Source organism: Triplophysa dalaica, chromosome 22, assembly GCF_015846415.1.
Source record: "Triplophysa dalaica isolate WHDGS20190420 chromosome 22, ASM1584641v1, whole genome shotgun sequence".
Lineage (NCBI taxonomy): Eukaryota > Metazoa > Chordata > Actinopteri > Cypriniformes > Nemacheilidae > Triplophysa > Triplophysa dalaica.
The window spans coordinates 15,526,972-15,551,574 of NC_079563.1; the positions used below are offsets into that span (position 1 = coordinate 15,526,972).

A 24,603-nucleotide genomic window follows, 5' to 3' on the forward strand; every position below is an offset into this window, starting at 1 on the left:
CCAAGTGACTGTAACTGCATTTTCATTGTGCATTCACAAAGATGCTGGTTATTCATTTAATTGAAAATGCTGTAATACCTTTCTGAATTTCTGAGTTTCTGAAACAGCCGATTGGCTGAAACAAAATCATTTTCAAGACAGACTGCTTTAAGCCGATTTTGCATAATAAGCATGTGAGTTTTATCATGTAGATCGGTAAATCATTTAAATAATGAAAGCATATTAAATAAAGATTGTTAAAAGTGGTCTGACAGGAATGCAACATTTTCATTCATGAGTCATAGCAAGGCATACTGGGAAATTGTAAGATTCAGCAGTTTTGGAATTCAGAAGGTTTGCATTAAAAAGTGTAATAAACTTTAATGTGTGAAAACATCACAGCATTTGTAATTTAGAAAATACAGATTTTCACTTAACCACGTTATGTAAGTAGGGCCACAGAGATTCCTGACTTTTTAAATTCCATCACCCATGTCTCAGTGGCACAATTTGCTGGCAGGCAGCTGCTGGACAGTTGACACAGCAATAGACTACACAGAATGATGTGACATGATGGGGTAGGTGTATTAATTTGGAATGTGAAAGGCAGATTACGTTTGATTGAAACATTGGGGTCTTAAGATCATATGATATGTGACATTACTTGGAAAAGAAAGAGCACACTTTTTTATGTGGTAATGCATTTCAATGTTTTATTTTTTTAATGTGGCTTATGCATGCAAAAACATTTAGGCTTTCTTGTATGACAAATGACCACATATGGAGCTTTTATGCATACTTGTACATTGATTGAAAGTGACCCAATGACCTTTTCTCCAGTACATGGAGATATATTTATAGATGCGCTTGTGCTCTTCAAGGCAAGTATTTATGCATACATAAGGCAGGTCTCAGCTGCTGCAATCTGGTAGACATGAATTCATGTCTGCGTCAGAAGTGGATGTATCTAGTTTCATTTTAAGCCATGTTTGCGTTTGAAAAGATGTTTATTCCTCTTTCAGAAACTGAAAGATCACAGGGTACATTGGCAAAACTGGTTCTGGCTGAATGCAGATAGAAAAGGCACAAACAAAGTTTCAAAGTGAGAAAAATAATAGACACACATGCGTGCAACCAAGAATATGTTATGAATGTAAAAAATGTGTTCCTGAAAATGAACCCGCAATCGTTGTGCTGCAAGCTCAATACCAGATAAGTTTCAGAATCATGTTCTGTTATGAACTATGTTTCCAAATAATATACACTGGTAGTTTACTGGGACAAGTAGCACATAATGTACTTCTACAAAATGATCTGTGATGGATATTTATCTAATGTTTTCAGCAAACCTTGTGCATCAACCACTGTATTAAGAGAGCAGATACTTTACACCATTTATTGAAACATGATAATGGCACGGTGGCGTATCTGACATTTGTGTTTCTGTTTAAACTTAAAGTCAAAGTGTTAACAGAAGTGAAAATAACAATGACTGATTTCAGAAATTAGATTTTGCACAATTAAATGTATTTGCATTGTGACATTATTTTATGAAGTTATATATGACATTTCTTCAAAGGTTTATGTGTGATTCCCATTTCCTCTATCATTTCCTGTATTTCATGTATCACATGAGCACACGTGCAGCCTGTCCCCAGTCTTCCACTGGTTCTCACGCTGGTCTAGATTTGATCCAGATTAATCTGTACTGCTAGAGTATAGATTTACTGTGTGCCGATGCTTCACACTCATTGGCTGTAAAGAGTGGCGTTCCCTGTACAACATTATACTGTGTTTACAAGTTTTGTGGGGGTGGGGGGGGGGGATGAGCAGCACCTTGGTACATATTGTTTTTCCTACAACGTCATGTACAAAACCTCACAGTGGTATTTTTGTGACGTGGTTGATTAGCTTTGCAAAATCTCTCTATTGCAAACAAAAATGCAAAGGGCAGGACGGAAAAAACACAGCATTTCTGGAACTCTCCATTATCTTGTTTCGTAGTAAACTAAAATCTGATCCTCACTTTTTAAGAAGCATAAATTATCCATAGATGCCAGCATTAAAGTGGAAATGGACAAGCCTTCTTTTTGATAGGATGAACATATCATAGACCCGTCACATTCCTCGACCAATCAGATCGCACTCTGATTACAGAGCACATTCCCTTCCAGACATGTTTTGGGAATTGGGGAAAAGGTGAGGCAGTGCTGTGACCCAGCACTTGTGTGTTTGAGAACATCTATTTTTGTATTCAGAATTACAATAAATATCAAACATGTAAACAACATGAAGTGAAAAGGCACACAAATTTTAGAATTTTGGAATGAAATAGGCATCAAATATTCTGCATTTATTTGGTAAGACAAACACATAAATAAACATTTGTTGTAGATCATTTTAATGTAAGAAATATTTAGCTGCGCTTAAAATTCAAAACCCTTATTACCCATATTTCTATCATTAACAAGTTACTGTAAACAAGTGATCTGTGTGTCCCACCACACACCATTAAGTTAAAATTAGAGCCATGTGTGATGAAAGAAAGAAGTGGGACCGGCTGCAACTGGTACACTCACCTATAAATTCAGAGTTTGACAGGCTGGTGGCAATTGAATCAGGTGAAGCGACGCACACTGGATTAACCTCTTCATGGGAATATTTCTTTCAGTTTCTGTCAGTAGAATTTGGATTAAAAATTTCTTATACATCAAGGTTGGTGAACAAGTTGTGTTTTATCATATTTGTTCAATATCACAAGTTTTTCTTACAAGTTTATTTGCTGGTATAAACACTGTGTTACAGGACATGATTTCATTGTAAAAGCGTTTTTGTTTTTCTATAGCGTTGCGCTGCTGTTATGCTGCTTTGGGACACTGAGCCAGAATTTTTTATGGCCAAAGGTGTTGAAACTCATAAAACAAAGGACAAGGGAGTTTTCCCTTCGGAAGAAACCTGATTGTTAATCAGGAGTGTGTTGAGGTAAATTAAAAACTTTGTTATAAGGCTGAGATTATTAATTTCATATTTTAGAGACTATCAATCTCATTCTTATCGTCCCACAGGTGGCCAAACAGGAGATAGTCAGGAAAATAAAGTGAGATTTATTTGCTGTACTTAAAACACAGAAACATGGTTGGCCTCAAGACCACCGACATGCCACCAACCGCCACTGTCAAGTTTTTTGGAGCTGGTACGGCAGGCTGCTTTGCTGACTTGGTGACATTTCCCCTAGACACAGCAAAAGTGAGACTTCAGGTGAGGACCAATGGAGAGGTCTATAGAGCTAAGAGTGATTGATTTAGTTTCTTTCCTTTAGTTCAACATGTTTTACGTGGCACTAACAATGCTTAAAGGAGTAGATCACTTTCAAAAAAATGTTCATGATAATTTACTCACCCCCTTGTCATCCAAGATGTTTATGTATTTGTTTCTTTAGTCAAAAAGAAATTAATGTTTTTAATGAAAACTTTCCAGGATTTTTTATATAGAGGACTTCAATGGACTCCAAATGGTTGAAGGGCAAAATAACAGTTTCAGTGCAGCTTCAAAGGGCTTTAAACGATACCAGAAGATGAAAAAAGGTCTTATCTAAGGAAACTATCGGTCATTTAAAAAAATGATATGCTTTATAAACACAAATGCTCACCTGGCTCTGTTCTGTTATACGCGTTCATGACTTCACAAAATACGTCGTTACTTTGAATAGGTCACGCTTGACATAGGTGGAAGTGCAGAGTCAGTGTTTACAACGTGCAAGTTTTCAACGTAATTACGTATTATGTGAAGTCATGAATGCATATCGTAGAACAGAGCAAGGTGAGCATTTGTGTTTATATTTTTTTAGAAAATGATTGTATCGTTTAAATCCCTTTGAAGCTGCACTGAAACTGTAATTTTGACCTTCAACCTATTGGAGTCTATTGAAGTCCACTATGGAGAAAAATCGTGGAATGTTTTCATCAAAAACCTTATTTGCTTTTCGACTGAAGAAAAAAAAAACATAAACAGCTTGGATGACATGGGGGTGAGTAAACTATCATGAAAATGGTTTTTGAAAGTGAACTACTCCTTTAAGATCATGAGAGTGATCCTAGAAATTGCACATGCATTGCAACTCACTTTGGATAATAGAATCTGCCTAGTGCAACCTTTTAATAAAAAAAAAAAAACGTCTTTCGTCTTTCACGTCTTTCAACACAATATAATTTGATTTCAGATCCAGGGAGAATCTAATGCTGCGTCAGCAGCAGCAATGGTGAAATATCGCGGCGTTTTTGGCACCATAACCACTATGGTGCGTACAGAAGGCGCTAGAAGCCTGTACAACGGCCTGGTTGCGGGACTGCAGCGACAGATGAGTTTTGCATCAATTCGCATTGGGCTTTATGACTCAATGAAGCAGTTTTACACCAGAGGATCTGAAAGTAAGTATCAGACTGTAAAGTAAGGAAATCGTGTAAACACAGAGTGATGCTAACATTCCTTTAATGGCTTTTCAGATGCAAGCATTGTGTCTCGCTTGATGGCTGGTTGTACCACAGGAGCGATGGCTGTAGCTTTGGCACAACCTACAGATGTTGTAAAAGTGCGTTTTCAAGCCCAAGCACGCCAGGCAGATGGAATAAGGAGATACAATGGCACGATGGATGCGTACCGAACTATTGCCCGTGATGAAGGTATTCGCGGGCTTTGGAAGGGTGAGCAACACTATTTGAATTCAGTCTACACATGATGTGAAGGTGGACTGATTTGAATCAATTCACACGTGTTGCTTTTTTATTTAAGGGTGCATGCCAAACATTACAAGAAATGCAATCGTGAACTGCGCAGAGCTGGTGACATATGACATCTTCAAGGAACTCATATTGAAGTATAATCTCATGACAGGTATGAAGCATGCGGTATGATGATCATTACGTCGTATTACTGTTCCTCTGCAAAACATTTGCTGATATTTTGTGTACTTATTGTTTAGATAACATGCCCTGCCACTTTACCGCCGCCTTCGGCGCTGGTTTCTGCACCACGATTGTAGCATCTCCCGTTGATGTGGTAAAAACCCGCTTCATGAACTCAACTACAGGCCAGTACAGCAGTGCACTTAACTGTGCACTAACTATGATGACAAAAGAAGGACTTACATCTTTTTATAAGGGGTAAGTAAAGCATTCTCTTGACTTTTGATATTAAGAACAACGTGTTAATTCTTAGACAGACTCTTGACTGTGCCTACTTTATCAACAGCTTCATGCCCTCCTTCCTTCGGCTGGGATCTTGGAACATTGTGATGTTTGTGTCTTATGAACAAATCAAGAGATCTCTGACTAGAATGCAGCACTCATGGGAAGCTCCACTCTGAAGGCAAACAAGCAAGGACAAGATTTTTTTGATTAAACAGTGAGTGGATTGATGTCAAATCCTCTGAAATGAGAGCAGAGGGTTCCCTGGGTCACAGGGTTAAGTCTTATCACTAAAATTGGCTGCGGTTGTTACAAATCACTACTTCACTTTCAAAGGCCAAAGATCAAGCTCATCACACACGAGAAATGTTGACAAACAGTTTAGAAACATATGGTGGACATAACAAAATACGCATTTTGTCTTAGCTTCTATGTTTTAGGGCACTGAGAGTGTTTACATTCACGAGGATCGCCGCTGTTTATCTAGATTAGACTTCTCTGTACAATATTGGAACAGCATACAGCATACCACTGTCTCCTCATGAATCCCTTATGTTGTGTTCCTTATTTGGAAGTCACTTAAGTTAAGCTAATAATAATAATGTAAATAACTTTTTATGTTTATTCCAAAATATAAAGAAAACTGGGTCCATTGCTTTGTAAATTGTATTGTATTGTATTGTATTGTATTGTAAATAAATGTACATTGTTGAAAGATAAACCTTTTTTTGATTTGTTCATTTCTATCATTAAAAGGTAAAAACCAGAAATACACTTATTTACATTTGTTTAAGCTACAATTACATAATTTACGGTTGATGTCCCAAAGCCAGGAGGGTTTTAATGAGGTTTTACCAATGATCAAATCAGCAGCGAGTCTGACACCCAGAGGGACATCGCAGGCAGCTTTGCATTGACATAACAAAGGAGCATCACAGACAAACAAAGCCTTCGTTAGAACAGAGTTGTGAGTTTTAAAGGGAGAGCATATGGCCAGTAAGTTCAAGTGATACCTTTATTTTAAAGCTATATGTTATGGGAAGGAAGGCAGCTGCATTTTGTTTCACACACAACCTCTTAATTTAAGGTGCTGACTGAGCAGAGGGTCTCTCAATGATATGAGCACACAGTAATAAGCAGCAGTGTGCAGTTGATGAAGCACATGTGGAAACATGTGGTTTGTACATATAGCTCAGGTGAACACAATTACACAACTTTGTTTTTGCCTTTGGGTTTTTCATTGGCCAATGCAGCTCTGAAAATGAATGCGTGATTAATACACAGCACTATGTTTAAATATGTTCACATTTAAACATATTTAAAATGTTTTATATAAATGAGGAACATGTAAAAGGCAACATCGAGGAGACTGTTAATATGTAGGTAAAGCACATCAAGTTGAAGCATCTTGCAAGCAAGCTGTGTTTTATGAAAAACACATGTGCAACTGCGTCCTGATTCATAGTGACTCAGCGTTTCAGTTTTGTAAAGATTCTACATCATCAAAAAGAAATAAAAAACGACCTACATGCTTAGTATTTTATATAATTTTATAAACGCTTAAAATAATATATAATCTAAAAACTATTTAATTAAAAAAAAACATTGTTCTCAGTGTTTACACTGTGAGACATGTTTAAAAATCATGTACAAGACTTTTTTATTTAAATAAATGATATATTATTACTTTGAAATACTTTGTTAAACTTGTTGTCAGTGAAGTCCGGAAAGAGGCGTCACGTGGGTTGCCCGGCATTTAAAAGCGCAGCCGGATCGCTCAGATCCACACAAACACCTGTGAGTTTAGTCGGACACTTACCCAGAAAGTGATTTCTTATACTTTTTTCTTAGACATTTAGTCTATTTTATCGTTTGAGGTGAGTGAACATTTACATACTACGAGTAGACGTTCCCAAGTGCAAAGTATTTTTTAAAATATTTGAGAGTGAGATGTTCCATTTGACTGACATGACCGTGTTTTGTCTTCCAGACTTCGGAGTATGTTCTTTATTGGTACGTTTTCTGTACGTTTCTCTATGGATTTACAAGACCACGAAATTTTAGTTGAAAGTAATTTCAACCAGAGAGACGCTTTCAGAGAATCTTGACCGGTCGGTGTTTGAAAAGTGAAAGTGTTCATCCTAAGCGGTAAGTACGAAAAGTTTCTGACCTAAAACGGTTCATACATTGTTGTTAAAGAGTTCGATTAAAATGGTCGGTATGTAAGCTCGTGTAATACTTTTGTGTATATCCGCACTTCGTTCTTTTGTACGGTGTCAACAAAGACGCAAGCGGATGTTTAACCACACGGTGACGTCATCAGCCTTTGGCATCTTCGAGAACACGATGTTCCTGTTTATTTCGATTATCTGTTCGACATGTGATCTTAAACCTACATTAAGCAAAGAATTTGTTCCACCCCAAATGACCTTTTTTAAATCAATTAACCCAATCGTGGTTTAATGATTAAATGTATATTATGTTTCAAACATGTATGTTTATATAGGTAAAAGCTTAAATGAAACCCATTTTATTTTTCCAGGTTGGGCGGAGTTCATCTATCTTGTTTACTTCATTGGTTTTCGACACATTCATTCATCTTTACATTCCTGTTATTCAAACTGCAACAAACATGGTTGGATTCAGAGCTAGTGATGTTCCCCCTACAGCCACGGTTAAATTTATTGGTGCAGGAACTGCAGCCTGTATCGCAGACCTTATCACATTTCCACTCGACACTGCAAAAGTTCGGCTTCAGGTGAGCTTCCATTGTGTGAAATCTGACAACTTGCTTATGACTTTTGCTTGTTCTGAACGACAGCTGAGCCAGCAGCTGTCTAAAGATGACAAAGAGATGCATTGGACCACTGGTTTGACTACTAGAAAGCAAACCATACTTTAATTTTAGGTGAACACTATTAACGTGAAAAACAAACTGACATTAGCTCTATCTATTTCTCTTCACACTAGCTAAGTAAGCAGGTCCAGGCCTTGGTGATTATCCTTGCAGACTCCGGATCACTGTGGACCGTTTTAAGCTGAAGATGCCCCGTTTCTGTAAAGTTCTCCTTTCCACCTTTTTGTCCTGTACAGATTCAGGGTGAAGCCAAAGGTACTGGCAACCCAGGTCATGGTCAGATTAAGTATCGCGGAGTGTTCGGCACTATCAGCACCATCGTTCGTGTCGAGGGGGCACGCAGCCTCTACAACGGGCTAGTCGCGGGACTGCAGCGTCAGATGAGCTTTGCGTCTGTACGCATTGGCCTCTATGATTCTGTCAAGCAGCTCTACACCAAAGGGTCTGATCGTAAGTTCACGTTCATGTGCTCTTCATAAACCAAACACCTTGTGATTTGGACTGCATGCATGAATGGAAACTGTTGTGTAAGCCCTCTCAATGCATTGTTTTTCTAATAGATGTAGGGATTGGTAGTCGGCTGATGGCAGGCTGTACGACTGGAGCAATGGCAGTTGCTGTGGCCCAACCTACTGATGTGGTGAAGGTCCGGTTTCAAGCTCAGATCAGCTCTGGGGCCAATAAACGTTACCATGGCACGATTGATGCATATCGGACCATTGCAAAGCAAGAAGGCTTTCGTGGTCTGTGGAGAGGTGGGTGGAGCTACAAAGCACTTTTGTTCTGTTCATTATCTGACATCAGTCTAGTTCTAATTTCTTTCTTTCGACACTTCAAAGGAACTGGACCAAACATCACCCGAAATGCCATTGTAAACTGCACTGAGCTGGTGACCTATGACCTGATCAAAGATGCACTTATTAAATCATCACTGATGACTGGTAAGATGAAGCTTTTGAAACCGCTGCAGTTTTTTGTAACTCAATATTATACACTATTTACAATGGTTATTGTCTACAGATGATTTTCCCTGCCATTTCACATCTGCTTTCGGAGCTGGTTTCTGCACCACTGTGATCGCCTCTCCTGTTGATGTTGTGAAGACAAGATACATGAACTCCACCCAAGGCCAGTACCGTAGCGCCCTCAACTGTGCTGTAGCCATGCTGACTAAAGAAGGACCAAAGGCTTTTTACAAGGGGTAAGACTTCTGATTATCTGGCTGTCATTAAGAATCCTCTGTACTGTCATCACTCAAACGTTTGCAAACCTGACTTGTTTTTCTCGTTCAGATTCATGCCATCATTTTTGCGCCTGGGTTCCTGGAACGTGGTCATGTTTGTCACCTATGAGCAGCTGAAACGGGCCCTTATGGCAGCTCGTCATAACTAGGTCACTGTTTAAGCTGCAAATGCAGTTCTAGTTGTTGAGCTTTGCTGGCATGTCTTGGCTTTATCTCATCTGTATTTCATGTTTACATGTTTATACATTTTATTTTGCTTTTATGCAGTTCTCTAATGTTTCTAAAAATCTCAATAAAATTGAGTCTCTTAAAAGTCAGTGTCACTCTTTTGTACCTTGTTCATGAGTTTAATGTTTTGTAGAATTTTTCATGACTTCTAAATAGACCTTAAATATTAATGATGGGATCTGTGAGTGCTTGTTTCAGAAGCTGTTTCTTCTTTGCAGAGAGCTTCTCTGGAAAGTGTGTAATGAAGCGAATGATCAGGTCCCCTCTTCTGGATGGGCTGTTGGCAAGAGGCATTCCTTCCCCGGTCACAACTTTGTTGTACTGTGGACTGGGGCAGAAACATAATACATTTTGACTGTCTATTATGGTTGCATACCAGTTATTAGTGTTGTGTAAAAATGATGGACAGCTTTTACTTTTAATAGATTTGCCAGTTTATAGGTCTGCTATTTTTCTTAAGGCTTTTTACCTGGCAATGTCCATCATAATTAGTTTACTCACTGCACAATGTCATTAATTGGAATGTTGAGAAGCCTGCCATCTAGCGTCTCAACTTCTACTGCGAAGCCAGTCAAAGCCTATAGAGAGTTTAAAGCCAAATTATTCACACTTTTTTTACTTTGTCACAAATATACACCGTTATACTTGGAACAAAAATTTTCGTTTTGTAACCACTGAAATATAAATGTTCTAATACACAGGCTAACAACCTTTAGCAAATCTCTAGGGATACTTGAGTATTTTACATAAGTCTAGCATATAATATTCAGAAGCAGAAAAGCTCCAGTAATTACTCTTGCCAAAAAAGTTTCTCACCTTTTCAAGAGAGATGTGTGCTGTGTAGTACAAGTCGTCATTTTGGCGGACAAAGCGTGGATGATGCTTTTGTCTTATAACGAAAACAATATCTGCAGGGATATTGTTCGGTCCCTGTGTGGGGAAAGACCACATGTCAGCTTTTCTGTTATGTCCATGTTAAGCAAATTGAAACCCAGAATAACATGAAAGAATAAAAGTATGTTCAGTCATGCCTGGTCTCCTTCATTTGGGAATGTAATGCACGTCCCTTTGTTCCATCCTGCTTTTACATTGAAGGTTAAAATTTTGTCCCTGATGCTAGATGTGAGTCCATCTTCATTCCTCACCTAAACAAAACGTGTCTCAATGCTGAAATTAATGTCTCACTGAATGCAGTCCAAATCATTTTGTTTTTACATATCTTACCCTACGGGATATCTTAATTTTCTTTGTGCACCCATAGAAAAGGTCCTCCAAGGCTAAGTGAAGGTCTCTTTCTATTGGTGGATCCTGTATTTTTTCTTTTCGTCCACGCAGGGTGTTCAAACCTGTGTTTACCTCACTACCATCTGTGGTAAAGAAATCTGTAAAGAAAGCTCATTTCTAAATCAAGGCGTACAATGTCCATAAATACATTAAGACCATACAACTAGGTTATTTACAACAATTTACCTGCAAAAGGGTTATCTCCACCAAAAAACTGTCTGAATGTTTCTTCTGCATTTCCATGATAGGCATATCCTGATGACCAAGCACCACTGGCCCCCAGCTCAGAGGGGATTCCTCCTTTCAAACCCTCCTCTTCAAACTTGTCATAAGTGGCCTTTTTACGTGCTGCAGTGAATCAGAACCATACACGTATGACAAAGCACATAGGAACCACGAATGTGATGTGTATGACGTAAATTATCTGTGTGAAGGTTAACTTTTGTATTGTTTGTAGTTTTGTTTTGTTGACTTACGGTCGCTCAGCACATCAAATGCCTCCGCGAGCAGAATGAAGCGCTCTTCGGAGCAAGCGTGGCTGCTGCTGCGCGGATGATGCTTCAGCGCGAGCCGCCGGTACCTAATCACGAAATAATAAGTATTTTGTCAACCGACTGAAGTGCTGGAATACCTTATTTACTTTTTAATATCATTATTTAAATTGCGGATATATTTTAAACAACTTAATCAGAACTTACGCTTTCTTGATATCATTATCAGTGGCATTGCGATTAATTTCCAAAACAGCGTAATAATCTCTTCCCATCTTGAAATGTTAAACTAATTTATATTTAAACTTGAACACAAATACACTTCTTCGACAATCGATTGTCAGTTAATTGTGAATTGACATCTGCGAAGACTGTTTACTGCTGTGTTGACGACGGAAGGTTGTTATGGGAACGTGGCGAGGAGTTCTGGGTAATGCTGTCCCGAACAAATGTTGCTTAGTATTTTTGTTAGTTTCATCGTAGGAATTAAAAACATGTGAATTTATAGGCGTTTGCCTTCACTATCATATTTAAAGCAACAGATCGGATAAAAATGACCAGATATTATAAAAAATCACAAGATTTGATTTTACTTTAAAGATTTATTAATTACAGCACATAAGGAAAAGAAGGAATAGAATGCAACAACATGATTTATACAAAAACACTGTTTAAAATTGTATCATTTAATTACTAATTTTTGCAATAAGTCCCTCAAGCTCTGGTCTTGCTTTGAAGCGAGACTGGAAATCTGCTTCTGTGTGCTGTGAACACATAAAAATACACGAGGACATAAAACACACCATCATATTAATACATATTAATATTCCAAGACTTACATAAAAGTACAAACACACTTCTGCATAAATCAATGTTAGTTTTTTTACCTCCTTTACACAGAGTTGTACACCTTCAGGCTGGTTCTTCAGAAGAACCTCCATGAATATAGGAGAAAGGGTTGCCTTCATTTCACTTATCTAAACAAAGCATAAAAATGCCAAAATCGATATGCCATCTGCACTGCAGTGGGATAATAATCGAATGATATGAAATGATATAATGTTGTGAAATTAACTCTACCTGAACAAAACGTTCATATGTTTTCAGAATTCCATCTACATACATCTTGGTGCCTTGGTCTTGCATCACCATGACCTCTGTGGTTTTCGTAGGCAGGGCATAGCTTTATAATGGAAGTGACATAATTAACGTCGTTGCACACAGAATTGCGTCAAAGAATCATCCAATCACGTCTGTTAACAAAATCTCACCTTTCAACAACTTTGATGTCTAAGTGATTGCAGAAATTGTGGATGTACTGAGAATAATGTTCCACCAGTGTCATGTCATAGCCTGAGACGCACACGTTTAACACTCCAAACTCTGTGTCCGTTGCAGCTTTGATCTGCTTCATTTGAATTTTGTCTTTCTTCTTCTTTGGCTGAATACAATTAATATCAGCTCATGTTAGTCAAAGCATAAACACATTTTGTATTAGCTTAACTATCGGAAAAAAACTTTATTGGTCTTACTAAAGTTTTTGGAAGAAGATGTCTGTACTGTCCAATTCCATGTGTTGGCATTGATCTGTACTGTCTGTTAGTGAGCAAGGCACCTGGGTACAAAACAATAATATCATATGATTACTGACAGCAAATTGTTATGGATGTCATAGAAATAAATAAAATATAAACCGAAGAACTTTAGATTTTTTTTCCTACCCCAAGGCACCTTCTGTGTAGTTAATAATTCATTTCTGTATCAACAGAGAAACAATATTAGCTTTCTTAAGTTTAATTAAATCATTAGGGTAGCATGAAGAAGTGCTAGAACAGATACCCACTGGACTGAGGAGGCTGCACACATCAGTGCCCGTGTCTTCTGAAGGAATATAACCTGTAAGCAGAAGAATGACAGAAACAACTATAAGAGGAACATTTGAAGATCTGTAAAAATTAAATGACACAGTTTAACCGCTCAGCAGATATCTGATATTCGACCTTGAAACATTACATTTACAACAACATATACTACAAACAACGGTTTAGGTGTCAAACGATATATACGTTACCTTTTGTATTGACGTTAAGTAGTTCATTGTTCCTCGAATATATTTTAACTCAGAAGAAATGTTTTAAAACAAGCAGGAGAAGTGCATGCACATGCGTTCTTCTCTGGTCCCACCAAACGTTTCAATATGCATTCAGCCGAGTACTGCCCCCTACTGGAGAAACGTCAAATCTGAAAATCAATTACAGTCATACAGGACACGGATTGTAAAATGTAAAATAAAAATATCTAAATAAAAAAGACTTTCTGTAATTTCTGTAAAATTGAAATGGAAAACATTTTTATATAGTAGTACTGAATATTGATTTACAGCTGATTGGATTCGACACAATTATATACTTAATGATAATAAAATTATAAATTATAAAAATGATAATGATATGAAAATGTTTATCTAATATGTAAGTCGCTTTGGATAAAAGCATCTGTTAAACCACTTAATATAAATGTACTTCAGTGAGCATGGAATTAACAAGGATAAGGGATATCAAGCACATCTTACACAGTTATTACACATATCTTATACAGAAAATTTTACATTCATAACATTTATTGGTCTGTCTCCAAACTTCTCTCTGTTATAATAACATTTCAAGCTTGTCTCAGGGTGCACATACAGGAATTGTAAGTAGCTTAGAATATATTCGTCTTTTAAATGTATAAACGTATAAAATAACATACTAAAATTGACTTGTGATCTACTGGTACTGAACCATTGCAATCTGGAAAAAATTATAAAAAAATAATATCATAGTTATGGGGATAAATGGGGATTTTGTAGGGATCTTGAAATTTACAAGTAGTTTCAATGGTTGATAGAACCCGATGATGCAGGGCAGTGACGTGTCGATCGTGACGTGGCGTTTGCAGAGCTCAACCTACATGATACGCGTCCCGCCTTCTTCCCATAGAATCCCACTGTAATCGGGTGCCCTTGCTCCTACAATATTGCATTTTTTCTCCCAGATTTTAAGTCTTTAAAAAAACATTTAACATAACATCATATAGTTCAGCCAGACACGTCTTCACAGGCATTAAAGAAAATAAATGTGTTCAAATATATGGAAACATTCATCAATAGCATATATTAAAGTAGTGATGTGCTGAAACATATTAATACTTACAATGTGTCCTGATTAATTATCTAGTGCTGTGTTAATAATTTGACGAACCTGCTGAATGGATATTTGTCAATTCTTATCACAATAATCCTATTGGCTGAGTTCAGCTTTGACTTAGCAACCTTACAGGCTGAGCTCAACTGTCACTCACAGATCTGTTAGGTTGCGCGGAAGAACTTGGCCTGAACGGGCGGCTGTTTAAGACTCAAACCCAGCCGAATTATAGATAACGGGATATAAAACCTTTATTTATACATTCATTTTGCATTGTGGTTGTTATATCAAAACACCACCTGAAGGCCCAGCGGAACCGACATCATGTCTGGAGCAGGAGATTTCGGGAATCCGCTCCGCAAATTCAAGCTGGTGTTTCTGGGAGAACAGAGCGGTGAGTTCCGAACTGAACATGGAGTGTTCGGCTGTCTTTACGGAGTCTCACGCTTCCGGTATCACTTTTAGTAAGAGAGTTATTGTTTATGCATACCCGAGATGATGTATATGCGTGTATCCCAGAGGGTTGGAGTATATGTACGTTTCCCAAGAGAGTATGAGTTTAAAGAGGAATATACATATTTTGTGGACTTGAGTGATTCGTGGATGGTGCCCTTATATATGAGAACATGATTGTCTAAGTGTGTGCATGTGAGAATGTGGATTCTTTGCGAGTTTGTGTTGAGAACGAATGTGTAACTGTGAATACGCTTGTGTGATGGAATGTGTGTGTACAGAAGTGGTGTTGCTAATTTTGGTTCAGCTGCCATCAAGTCTGGACCCCTTACACTGAGTATCGATGCATCGGATGCAAAATTTTAAAAGTGTAGTAGTGGGGTGTTGTTTGATTTGCACAGTGTGTTTTTTATCCTAAACATGACATACTTTTATTATGTTTTGCTGTTGAACACTTATATTTTAAAAGCCTTGGAGAACTTTAAGTCGTAGCTTGAGATGATGTCACTTTTAAACAACATCCAATGACAAGATGGACCGTAGGTTGTTATCACTAAACTGTGTGTCACCCTTACCACATTGGGCTCCAAGACCTCACCTTAACCATGGCCTGAGGCCATTTGTTGGAACTGTTACTTTCGGGTCAGTGCTGGCACTGTCAATGCTGCGCTGTCATTATGTCTTAAGTTACAACCGTTTGGTTTCTAATTGCACACAAACATTAGTTTTGATTCTGTGATGTACTTTTGCTGCCAAATTAAAGGGATTGATCTTCCCTTAGTTGAAAGTCTGTCATCATGTATTCACCTGCATTTCGCTCATATTTTGGAGAAAAATTGTTTGGCTTTTCTTGTATCTTTTCAGTTTGAATGGTAAACAGACATCACATATTCAAAACCATTTGCATGAATTTACATGGACTTTAATGCATGTTTATTTCATGTGTGATTTTATTTGGTTAAATTCATGGGATGTGAGAAACCAGATATGTACAGCGCAGGTTTATGCATCAATGTATTTTTTTGGTTCAGACACTTTACTGTCATGCAGGGCCAAGTTCTACTTTTGTTTGGTGTTGTTCTTGTGAAATCAACCGATTGCATGTCACCGTGTCCTGGTTTGACCTGCTTATCAGTTCAAATGTTGGAAACACATACTTGACATTCAATGATGCAGAATATCAACAATCATAATTGGTTGGACCACTTCCTTCTGCATTCTGGGAAGATGCATTATAGAATCATCAGTGGCCATTACACAAATGCCTGTGAAGTTTCAAACTGCTTGTCAGCAGGATATACACATGTGGTAAAACCTCAGGACATTAATAATTCAATTTGTTTTGCAGTGGGAAAGACATCATTGATTACCAGATTTATGTATGACAGTTTCGACAACACCTACCAGGTTAGTCACTCGTTGCGTTAATTCAAACAACTGCTCTTGAAACTTTCAGATTTTTTGATGTTATTGTTTTGGATGTTTCTTGAATTAGTGTTTAAGTCATTCAATTTGTCTTTATTCTTTTACCTTTCAGGCCACAATAGGAATTGATTTCTTGTCCAAAACAATGTATCTTGAGGACAGAACAGTAAGTTTTTTTGTTCTATCAATAAATGCACATGCCTTTTTATACACATAGTTTGTCATAACACATTTTAGACACACAAATGTGTCTGGGAAGCTGTAGTTTGATGATTTATGTTTACTAAATTTTATTTTGTAGTTTACATGTTTAGTGTTTTGTATAGTGTAAGGTTGCTAAACTGATCTATACTGATCTAAAACTGATCTTAAAGTGATAGTTCACCCAAAAAAAAAAAAAAATCATCATTAACTCACCATCTCTTTATTTAAAACCTTTATGACTTTCCTTCTTCAGGTGAACACAAAAGAAGATATTTTGAAGCATATTGTTAACTGGACCCCATTCACTTGCATTGGTTTTGTGTCCATACATTAGAAGTGAATGGGAGGGACTCGGTGCTGTTCGATTACCAACTTTCTTAAAAATATCTTTATTTGCGTTCTGTGGAAGAAAGAACGTCATAACGGTTTAAAATGACATGAGAGGGTGATGAGAGTAAATGATGACAGAATCAAAATGAACTATCACTTTAATGCATTGATATTTAATTGATAGTAAATTGATGATGTAAGACCGGAAATGGCAGCTATGCTGTTCCATTTGTGAAGTTTTGTAGAGTTTTATGTAGTTAATATGCTTTATTGAAACACTGTGGGGTGGATGCTTTTATTGTGATATTGTTGTCTGTCCACATAAGCTACAACATAAGAAACCCCAGTGGCTCTCTCGACCTGATGTATCCATTGCCCGAGCTCCTTTCTCTCCTTTTTTGTCTTTCTCTCTTTGTTTTGTTTTTTCTCCACACCTGCTCTTTTTATATGTTCCCTTCTGTTTTCAATTGGATTGTTTCACCCTGAGGATCTGCAGTCCTGATAAAATGGGCCCATTTAAAGACTTTTTAATCTTACCATTAATCCTAATCCATAACCCTTTGCCATACATACCATAACCATGCTAAAGGAACATTCCAGATTTATTACAAATTAAGCTCTGTCAGCAGCATTGGCATAATACACTAAAAATACATCTGGCTTTGTAAAAAAAAACAGTTATGGTTACAGCAACAGTCCCTCTGTTTCTGAGGATTTACAGAGAGAGTTGAAAATGAAAAGATATTTGGAAGAATGCTTGTAACCAAACAGTTCTTGGTCAACATTGACTTCCATAGTAGGAAAACTTGCTTAATAAAATTCTTTGTTCTGTTGAACAAGAAAGAAGATTTTTGAGAAGAATGAATGAAAACAAACAGTTCTGTGGTACTTTTGGCTACTATTGTTATTTTCTCACAATGGAAATCGATGGTGGTTTGGTTACAAGCATTCTTCCAAATATCTGTTTATCAGAACAAAGAAATTTATAAAGATTTTGAACAACTCATGAGTAAATGCCAGAATTTTTATTTTTGGGGAACCGTTCCTTTTTAAGTATTCATCCACTTTTCAAGGTGTATAAGCTTCTGGTTATGCATACTAACATGTAACATACATACTTACATACATAAAACTAATATCTGTGGGAAAAGTAACATTTATTTTCTGTTATTCATTACCATTATGCCACATGCTTCTGATAGATTAATTTACGTTTAACTCATAAAAACATTACTTTCGTAATTGTTATCCAACTCTGAACTTAAGCCCATCTGAGGAAAACTATCGGTCCACTTTACTTTCTCATATTTCTTTAGATTATTTCTTTCCATTTCATTTTTTAGACCTTTTTATTTTCCACGTTTTTCCTTTTTTCCTTTATTCTCCTCCTTTTCTTTTGTTTGTCCACGCACACAGATCAGACTGCAGCTCTGGGACACAGCAGGACAGGAGCGTTTCCGTAGCCTTATTCCCAGCTACATCAGAGATTCTGCTGCTGCTGTTGTAGTTTACGACATCACAAGTAGGTATCTGAGACCCGCTGTTTGTCCACTTCCCCTCTTACCTCTGCCTCTTCCCGTTTCTCCCCCCCCCTCTCTCTTTCTCTCTCTCCGCGCTGGATCTCTGGTGCTAAAATGATCGGTTAGGTGCGGCTGCAGCTCTGGGACACGGCGGGACAGGAGCGCTTCCGCAGTCTGATTCCCAGCTACATCCGGGACTCTACGGTTGCTGTGGTGGTCTATGACATCACAAGTGAGTGTGGATCCTCGACGGTAAAACTTAAGGAAGAGGAACATCTGTCATTCCAACAGTTTCTTTTTTGACTTTATATTGTATCTCTTTTTTTCACTTTCACATCTTTTGCTTGTGTCTCTTTGTGCATTCATTGTTATATTTTCTTGCGTTTAAAGTTCATAGCATTTTTTTTGTGCAGCATGTTTGTATTATTCAGATTTCAAAACTTTTCTTCTTTTAAAAATTGTTAAAAAGGTGTTTGTAATTGTTCAAACTGTGATTTTGAAGGGGAAACTGTAATGTGACTGTAATGTGACGTAAACTCCTTCCACAGACCAACTTCTTATGACAAGCTCATGAGCGCAGAAATGCTTCCAGCTTTGGAATGTCTTTCTTTCTTTCCTCTCCTTTTATCCTTGTGTTTTCTTTCTGCCCGGGATTTGTGTCCCTATCTATGATCCCCATGGATATCCTTAGGCTGTGATTTAACCCTCTCTGACATGTCTGTGACATCCTCCCGACAGATGTCAACTCATTCCAGCAGACCACCAAATGGATTGATGATGTCCGAACAGAGAGAGGAGGTGATGTCATCATTATGTTGGTGGGAAACAAAACAGATCTTGCAGATAAAAGGTTTGCTCTGATATTAATTTCATATCATATAGAATAAAAATTCATTTTTTTTATTGATCTGTTTGCAAAGTAAATATTGTAATATCTTTTTTTGATTCACTGCAGGCAAGTTGCTATTGAGGAAGGAGAAAGGAAGGCCAAAGAACTGAATGTAATGTTTATTGAAACTAGCGCTAAAGCGGGATACAATGTTAAACAGGTGAGTGTGTGTGTGTGTGTAAGAGAGAAATCAAGTGATTAGAATTCAAAATGATAGATGGGTGGTATTAACATAAAATTTTTGGCTTATTTCAGTTTGAAGATTTAACTGTGAAAGTTCAACAGATTTACTTCGTTTTTCTACTTCTAGCTGTTCCGACGTGTAGCAGCAGCTCTTCCTGGTATGGAAAGCACACAGGACAAGAGCCGAGAGGACAGTATCCTTCACATATACACATACATTCGCATGTATACATTTCTGAGAATTGCCTGTTTCCTTAATTCCAATTCTTTCAGTGATTGACATAAAATTGGAAAAGCCTCCAGAACAACCTGTCAACGAAGGCGGCTGTTCCTGCTAAAGGCCAAAACTCTTTTCTGTGCCGCGTCTTTTCTTGATGCCCTTTCAGATGCTCTCTCAGCATCTCTGGATGTTCTGCACAGATGCACCGCCCACCCGGAGGAAGTAGAACACTACCTGTCTGTCAACCTTGTTTCCGTGGTTACTGCCGACCCACTCAAATGACTCTAAATCCAAAAGCAAAACATCTCTGTGAACGTTTTTGCTTTTTCTATTAATTAATTGTTTCCGTTATTCTTGCACCTTTTGTGGTGTTTTTGTTGACACTCGAAACACTTTTTGTAAAGTGTTGTTTGTGTTTATGCTTCTGCATCTGCAGAGATCCACATTTTGTTTAATGTAAATTAAAATAATACTTCTATTAATGTAACCATGATGTGAATAGGAACAAATTGAGCTAAATAAATAATAAATACACAACTAATCTGGACATAATATCTAGATTCAAATATGTGAGACATAGCCACTACATTCTCAGTGCAGAGATAGACAAAATGTTTACAGCGTGTTTTGGGACTATCCAAGTTTAGATTTTATACATGCGGCTGTGTTCAATCCGTTAAAGATGCAATGTTTCGTCTTGAGACATGAGAAAGGAAAGTGTAGAAACCGATGATAAGTTTAGGAAAGCTGATTTTAGCTTTCTATTCCTTTAAAGCATCTGGTTTCTATCGGCTGTTTTTCTTTATCTTGGATGCCATTTTTATCAAGATTATTATCTTTTTGATTTTGAAAATTAGAAAGCTTATAGCTTAGTCTTAAAGAAAAAACGTTACTACAAAGACATATTGAGGGATTTATCAGATCCAGTTTAGCAGATAATATGCAGACATGCCTTGAGGGTTTTGTTTTATTGGGCTTCCACTGGCTTTGTTTTGTTGATTAGTAATGTAAAGTTTGATTTGTGATAAACTAGATGTAGCTTGTTTTTCTTTATGATTTGTTGAATCGATCACGAACGCTACTATTTATATGTTTTCTGTCTGGTTTTATTTTTGAACACTGTATAGTTTGCATACTGTAAATCATAAATATAGACATGTTAGATATTCTGGCCCAAAACAGCTGCTTATTTTAAACATACTCTGATATGTTTCTCAAGTTGTTCTAATCTGATCGAATCCTTTTTAAGTTTTGACAGATGCAGTTTGTGTTTTCTTTTTCATTTCTTTCCACCAGAGAACCTTCAAAATCGTTTCGTAAAGCTGTCTGATGAGTTTCAGATGGATTTTAACCTGAACTGTTGTGATTGACACATACACTAACTATTTGCACTGCTAAAACTCAACTCCTTATTCAGAGTCAACTATAATAAAATTCTGTTAAGCATCTACAATCAGTTATTTTTTGGATATTGTATGTATTGTGTGTACTTGGTTGAAAGTCTGTTAAAAGAATAGATAGGAAATGCAATCTTTCAAACTTGTGTATGTCAAGCAGCTTTCATTTATTTTAACATACTGAAGGTGCATAAAAGTTTGAAACTGCAAACTCAGTAGTGCAGTCTCGATGCTGCTCTCCCCCCTCTAGTGGTCAATCCTGAGAACTGATTTCCTAAAAAGCTCAAACATATTTCTCAATTTCTTTAGTTAGAAAACTTAAAATCTTACTATTAAAGAGCATTCAAAGGTGTGGTAGCTATCCCCAAACCTCATGCTATAAAACATTATATTTTTATAACTTGAAAATTCCTGGAGCTATTTATACATTTAAATCTTAATACTAAGCAACAGAATATGGTGACACATAACTATATATACATTATACACAAATTAGTATAATAGCAACAAGACAATGTTAATTCTGTATTTAGTTAAAACTACCCAGCCGGCACATGACCGACCTTCAACGTTGAAATATGGTTGAAATAATGACAGTTGTTTTTTCAACGTTGAAACAACGTTGATATAACGTTTAATGCTAAATGGTTGAAAACCAACCAGTACATTACCAACCTTCAACGTTGAAATATGGTTGAAATAATGACAGTTGTTGTTTCAACGTTGAAACTTCGTTGATATAACGTTTAATGCTAAATGGTTGAAAACCAACCGGTACATTATCAACCTTCAACGTTGAAATATGGTTGAAATAATGACAGCTGTTGTTTCAATTTTGATTGAAATGCTAAATGGTTGAAAAAGGGTAGTAAAAACACTTATAAATCAACTTTTTTTTTACAAGATCCATATGTTGAATCAATTAATGTATGCACAGAATAAATAATTTCTGCCTTTTAAATCTTTAAGATCATTATTATTATTATTATTTTATTATCCATTTACATTTTTATCATGAACCTTCTGGTATAAATATTATCAACAGCAATAAAAGATTGCGCTGCTTTACCACACTGAAACAATTCCTATTGGCTATTTAACCTTATTTGCTTTGATTATGATTGGTTAATCTGTCTGTCATTCATGAAACTGGCCAATGAAACTGTGCGCGCCATTTTATGTTTGAAAATATGACCGTTGTAATGACCGTCTTTCTGATCGAGGACGTCATTTGAAGCGAGATTGGTCTGGCCAAGGGAAGAGCACGATAGAAAGTGGTCTGCGAGGGCGCGGGATCAAAAAGGTAAGTCTGCTTTCACAAATATACGCAAGGTCATGAGTTAAACGCATTATGTCAGTTCTTGGAAAATTGTAAATGCACAGTTTGTTGAATGAATTTACTAACTCGATATTCAGGGAATGCTTTTCCACATTTGTGTCGCGGAGGGCTAACGTTACTTTTACAGATGTCGATTGAGGCCTAACGTTACTCGTGCCGCTTCAGTGTCGTTTTGTGCTTTTGCGGTTCCTACGTCGATTTTAAGGGATAAGACATTATACGTGTGCACACAGATACAAAATTTCTGGAAAAAAGTGTAACGTTACAAAAGCTTAATTTTCCGTTTGTCGTCGTCATTAGTCTACTGTCCATTCACGGTAATATCGCGAGATTGGAAGCGAGACTGGCCAAAGGAAAGAGCATGAAAGAGATGGGCGATATGGAAAACAATCCAATCGAGTTTATTTTATTTTATATGTTAAATATGATTCACAATATTAAATGAATAAAATGTCAAATGTAAAAATGGTCAGACACTTTTATCCAAAGCGATTTACAAATGAGAACAATATAAGCAGTTAAACTAACAGTAGGACAACAATTTTTTTTTTAATAGAACAGAATAGAATGGAAGAGAAAATTGGTATTACTGGATCAAGATGTTTGAATTGAAGCAGACATATATGATGTATAATGTGCGAGAATGACTGAGCTGGCTTATCGAAAACAGGGAAGCTACTGTGCATAAGGTCAATTGTGATCCTAATAACTTTGACATCCTTGAAAAGCTTTTCCATAAATTTATAGCAATTTTGTTGATCTTGGCTGTTTTGATTTTTTCCCTTTAGATGCAGTCGTCAATGCACACAACACAACCAGTACAAAAGTAATGCAGACCACGTCCAAATATTTAAAATATGCACCAGAGAGGATGGGTGGTGGTGGCCGTAAGAAGACTCTTCCTTGAAGACACCTTTTTTTCCTTCTTTTTTAATGACTGTTGCTAGTAAAATGTTAAGTTCTACTAAAGACTTCTTGTTCTACAAACTTTCCTTACTTTTACTTGGATTCTTTTTCACTTAATTGTTGAGATTTTAGAATGTTACGAAATGAGTACATATGTTGGTCACAAAATGAGTACATATGTTTGTTATTATTTATATATAGGCTATTGTGTATATTTGCAGTGTGTATGAAATTAGGATTAAAAGCTTTTTCCCTCAGCATTCTGATATCATTAAACCCTTAAGAAAGTGCTTTGTTGTTGAATGAGAATTTTATTCAATAAATTATGTGAAAGTGTAAATGTAGAATATAGATGTATATTCAAATTCTAAGAAAATTATTTTTCCATTTGGTGTAATTGTTCAAAACTTTTTCTTTAGAAAATGAAGCATCTCATCCCTGCACTTCAGATTAATGAATATCTAATTGTTAGAAAGTTAAAGTTTTTTTAATGCCGTCCAATTGCAAATCATGTACAGCAAGTTTTATTAGTTGCTGAAAACACTATGTGTACCGAAAATCATAGTTTACATCTCAGTGTTGACGTTTAAGCAAAATTACAGGTAGGCTACGCCGGTGAAACAGGGTTTCAATATCAACGTTGATTCAATTTGCAAAATCGAAAGGTGATTCAACGTCGACAGAAGACCATAACCCGAAAGGCATTAGTGAAACAACGTCGCGATTTCAACGGTGAATCAACGTTGTTTCTTCCGCGGTGAAACGACGTCACAATATCAACGTTGATCCGTTTTGCAAAATCGAAAGGTAATTCAACGTTGATTCAACCATGGTACCTGACGTTGTTTCAACGGTGAATCAACGTTGAAATGCCGGCTGGGTAGTGGTGGGCATAGATTAATTTGAATTCTGCCGAAGGCATTCAGAATATGTGTGCTACCCAAATAGTGACTAAAAGTAATTCTTTGAGAACGGGTTTCTCAAGCCAGGTGGCGCATTAGACCAGGCGCTCATCTCCTGTTTCCAAAATGCATCACAAACTGCTTGAGAAAGCTGTTCTACTATGATAATTGGTGATGAAAATTAAATTATGTTCAATATGTTCAATGTGTGATTTGCGTTTAGGTGGTACTTGAGACTGGAAGAGCTCCTACAGTACATTTACATTTAGTCATTTAGCAGACAAAAGCGACTTACAAAGAGTGAGGGAGCAACAAGCGATAGTTCATACAGAAGCCATAATACATTAGATCTCAATACAAAGTTACTGGTTTCAACTAAAACTAG

The 24,603-nt window shown here is 36.9% G+C and overlaps 5 protein-coding genes across 6 annotated transcripts; 3 read left to right on the top strand and 2 right to left on the bottom strand.

Annotated features, from left to right (window-relative positions):
• The first annotated feature begins 2,454 nt into the window (after window positions 1-2,454).
• ucp3 (uncoupling protein 3) lies at window positions 2,455-5,877 on the top strand. Its single transcript, XM_056736497.1, has 8 exons — window positions 2,455-2,694; window positions 2,825-2,961; window positions 3,045-3,237; window positions 4,199-4,406; window positions 4,482-4,679; window positions 4,768-4,869; window positions 4,958-5,138; window positions 5,227-5,877. Exons 3-8 carry the CDS (start codon window positions 3,112-3,114, stop codon window positions 5,339-5,341), a joined length of 930 nt encoding a protein of 309 aa, XP_056592475.1. The 5' UTR covers window positions 2,455-2,694; window positions 2,825-2,961; window positions 3,045-3,111; the 3' UTR covers window positions 5,342-5,877.
• A 1,034-nt stretch (window positions 5,878-6,911) lies between these two features.
• ucp2 (uncoupling protein 2) lies at window positions 6,912-9,575 on the top strand. The gene is made up of 8 exons (XM_056737128.1): window positions 6,912-7,039; window positions 7,153-7,310; window positions 7,705-7,920; window positions 8,256-8,469; window positions 8,580-8,774; window positions 8,859-8,960; window positions 9,040-9,220; window positions 9,312-9,575. Exons 3-8 carry the CDS (start codon window positions 7,795-7,797, stop codon window positions 9,409-9,411), a joined length of 918 nt encoding a protein of 305 aa, XP_056593106.1. The 5' UTR covers window positions 6,912-7,039; window positions 7,153-7,310; window positions 7,705-7,794; the 3' UTR covers window positions 9,412-9,575.
• On the bottom strand, window positions 9,452-11,673 carry dnajb13 (DnaJ heat shock protein family (Hsp40) member B13). Its single transcript, XM_056737127.1, has 8 exons — window positions 11,473-11,673; window positions 11,251-11,354; window positions 10,961-11,122; window positions 10,715-10,872; window positions 10,522-10,635; window positions 10,307-10,420; window positions 9,992-10,068; window positions 9,452-9,818 (listed from the first exon to the last, which is right to left on the bottom strand). The coding sequence occupies exons 1-8, from the start codon at window positions 11,538-11,540 to the stop codon at window positions 9,650-9,652; spliced, it is 966 nt and encodes a 321-aa protein (XP_056593105.1). The 5' UTR covers window positions 11,541-11,673; the 3' UTR covers window positions 9,452-9,649.
• Window positions 11,674-11,847: 174 nt separating this feature from the next.
• mrpl48 (mitochondrial ribosomal protein L48) lies at window positions 11,848-13,494 on the bottom strand. Its single transcript, XM_056736986.1, has 8 exons — window positions 13,337-13,494; window positions 13,109-13,161; window positions 12,987-13,021; window positions 12,798-12,880; window positions 12,537-12,706; window positions 12,346-12,448; window positions 12,153-12,242; window positions 11,848-12,029 (listed from the first exon to the last, which is right to left on the bottom strand). Exons 1-8 carry the CDS (start codon window positions 13,361-13,363, stop codon window positions 11,952-11,954), a joined length of 639 nt encoding a protein of 212 aa, XP_056592964.1. The 5' UTR covers window positions 13,364-13,494; the 3' UTR covers window positions 11,848-11,951.
• A 1,125-nt stretch (window positions 13,495-14,619) lies between these two features.
• Window positions 14,620-21,127, top strand: rab6a (RAB6A, member RAS oncogene family). 2 transcript variants are annotated; one of them, XM_056736854.1, is made up of 8 exons: window positions 14,620-14,844; window positions 16,252-16,310; window positions 16,441-16,494; window positions 18,279-18,384; window positions 19,121-19,232; window positions 19,338-19,431; window positions 19,582-19,648; window positions 19,728-21,127. In XM_056736854.1, exons 1-8 carry the CDS (start codon window positions 14,775-14,777, stop codon window positions 19,790-19,792), a joined length of 627 nt encoding a protein of 208 aa, XP_056592832.1. In that variant the 5' UTR covers window positions 14,620-14,774; the 3' UTR covers window positions 19,793-21,127. The 2 variants fall into 2 exon arrangements, with proteins under 2 accessions (XP_056592832.1, XP_056592831.1); XM_056736853.1 differs by lacking the exon at window positions 18,279-18,384 and adding an exon at window positions 18,509-18,614.
• The last annotated feature ends 3,476 nt before the right edge of the window (window positions 21,128-24,603 follow it).

Coding starts and splice junctions, on each gene's coding strand:
- ucp3 (XM_056736497.1), top strand. CDS start 3,112: ATGGTTGGCCTCAAGACCACCGACATGCCACCAACCGCCACTGTCAAG. Junction 4,407..4,481: donor TTACACCAGAGGATCTGAAA/GTAAGTATCAGA, acceptor ATGGCTTTTCAG/ATGCAAGCATTGTGTCTCGC. Junction 5,139..5,226: donor CTTACATCTTTTTATAAGGG/GTAAGTAAAGCA, acceptor CTTTATCAACAG/CTTCATGCCCTCCTTCCTTC.
- ucp2 (XM_056737128.1), top strand. CDS start 7,795: ATGGTTGGATTCAGAGCTAGTGATGTTCCCCCTACAGCCACGGTTAAA. Junction 7,921..8,255: donor CTGCAAAAGTTCGGCTTCAG/GTGAGCTTCCAT, acceptor TGTCCTGTACAG/ATTCAGGGTGAAGCCAAAGG. Junction 8,961..9,039: donor TAAATCATCACTGATGACTG/GTAAGATGAAGC, acceptor TATTGTCTACAG/ATGATTTTCCCTGCCATTTC.
- dnajb13 (XM_056737127.1), bottom strand. CDS start 11,540: ATGGGAAGAGATTATTACGCTGTTTTGGAAATTAATCGCAATGCCACT. Junction 11,355..11,472: donor GATAATGATATCAAGAAAGC/GTAAGTTCTGAT, acceptor TTTCGTGATTAG/GTACCGGCGGCTCGCGCTGA. Junction 11,123..11,250: donor ATTTGATGTGCTGAGCGACC/GTAAGTCAACAA, acceptor GATTCACTGCAG/CACGTAAAAAGGCCACTTAT.
- mrpl48 (XM_056736986.1), bottom strand. CDS start 13,363: ATGAACTACTTAACGTCAATACAAAAG. Junction 12,707..12,797: donor ATCTTCTTCCAAAAACTTTA/GTAAGACCAATA, acceptor AATTGTATTCAG/CCAAAGAAGAAGAAAGACAA. Junction 12,243..12,345: donor CATATGAACGTTTTGTTCAG/GTAGAGTTAATT, acceptor TGCTTTGTTTAG/ATAAGTGAAATGAAGGCAAC.
- rab6a (XM_056736854.1), top strand. CDS start 14,775: ATGTCTGGAGCAGGAGATTTCGGGAATCCGCTCCGCAAATTCAAGCTG. Junction 14,845..16,251: donor GTTTCTGGGAGAACAGAGCG/GTGAGTTCCGAA, acceptor TTTGTTTTGCAG/TGGGAAAGACATCATTGATT. Junction 18,385..19,120: donor TGTAGTTTACGACATCACAA/GTAGGTATCTGA, acceptor TCCTCCCGACAG/ATGTCAACTCATTCCAGCAG.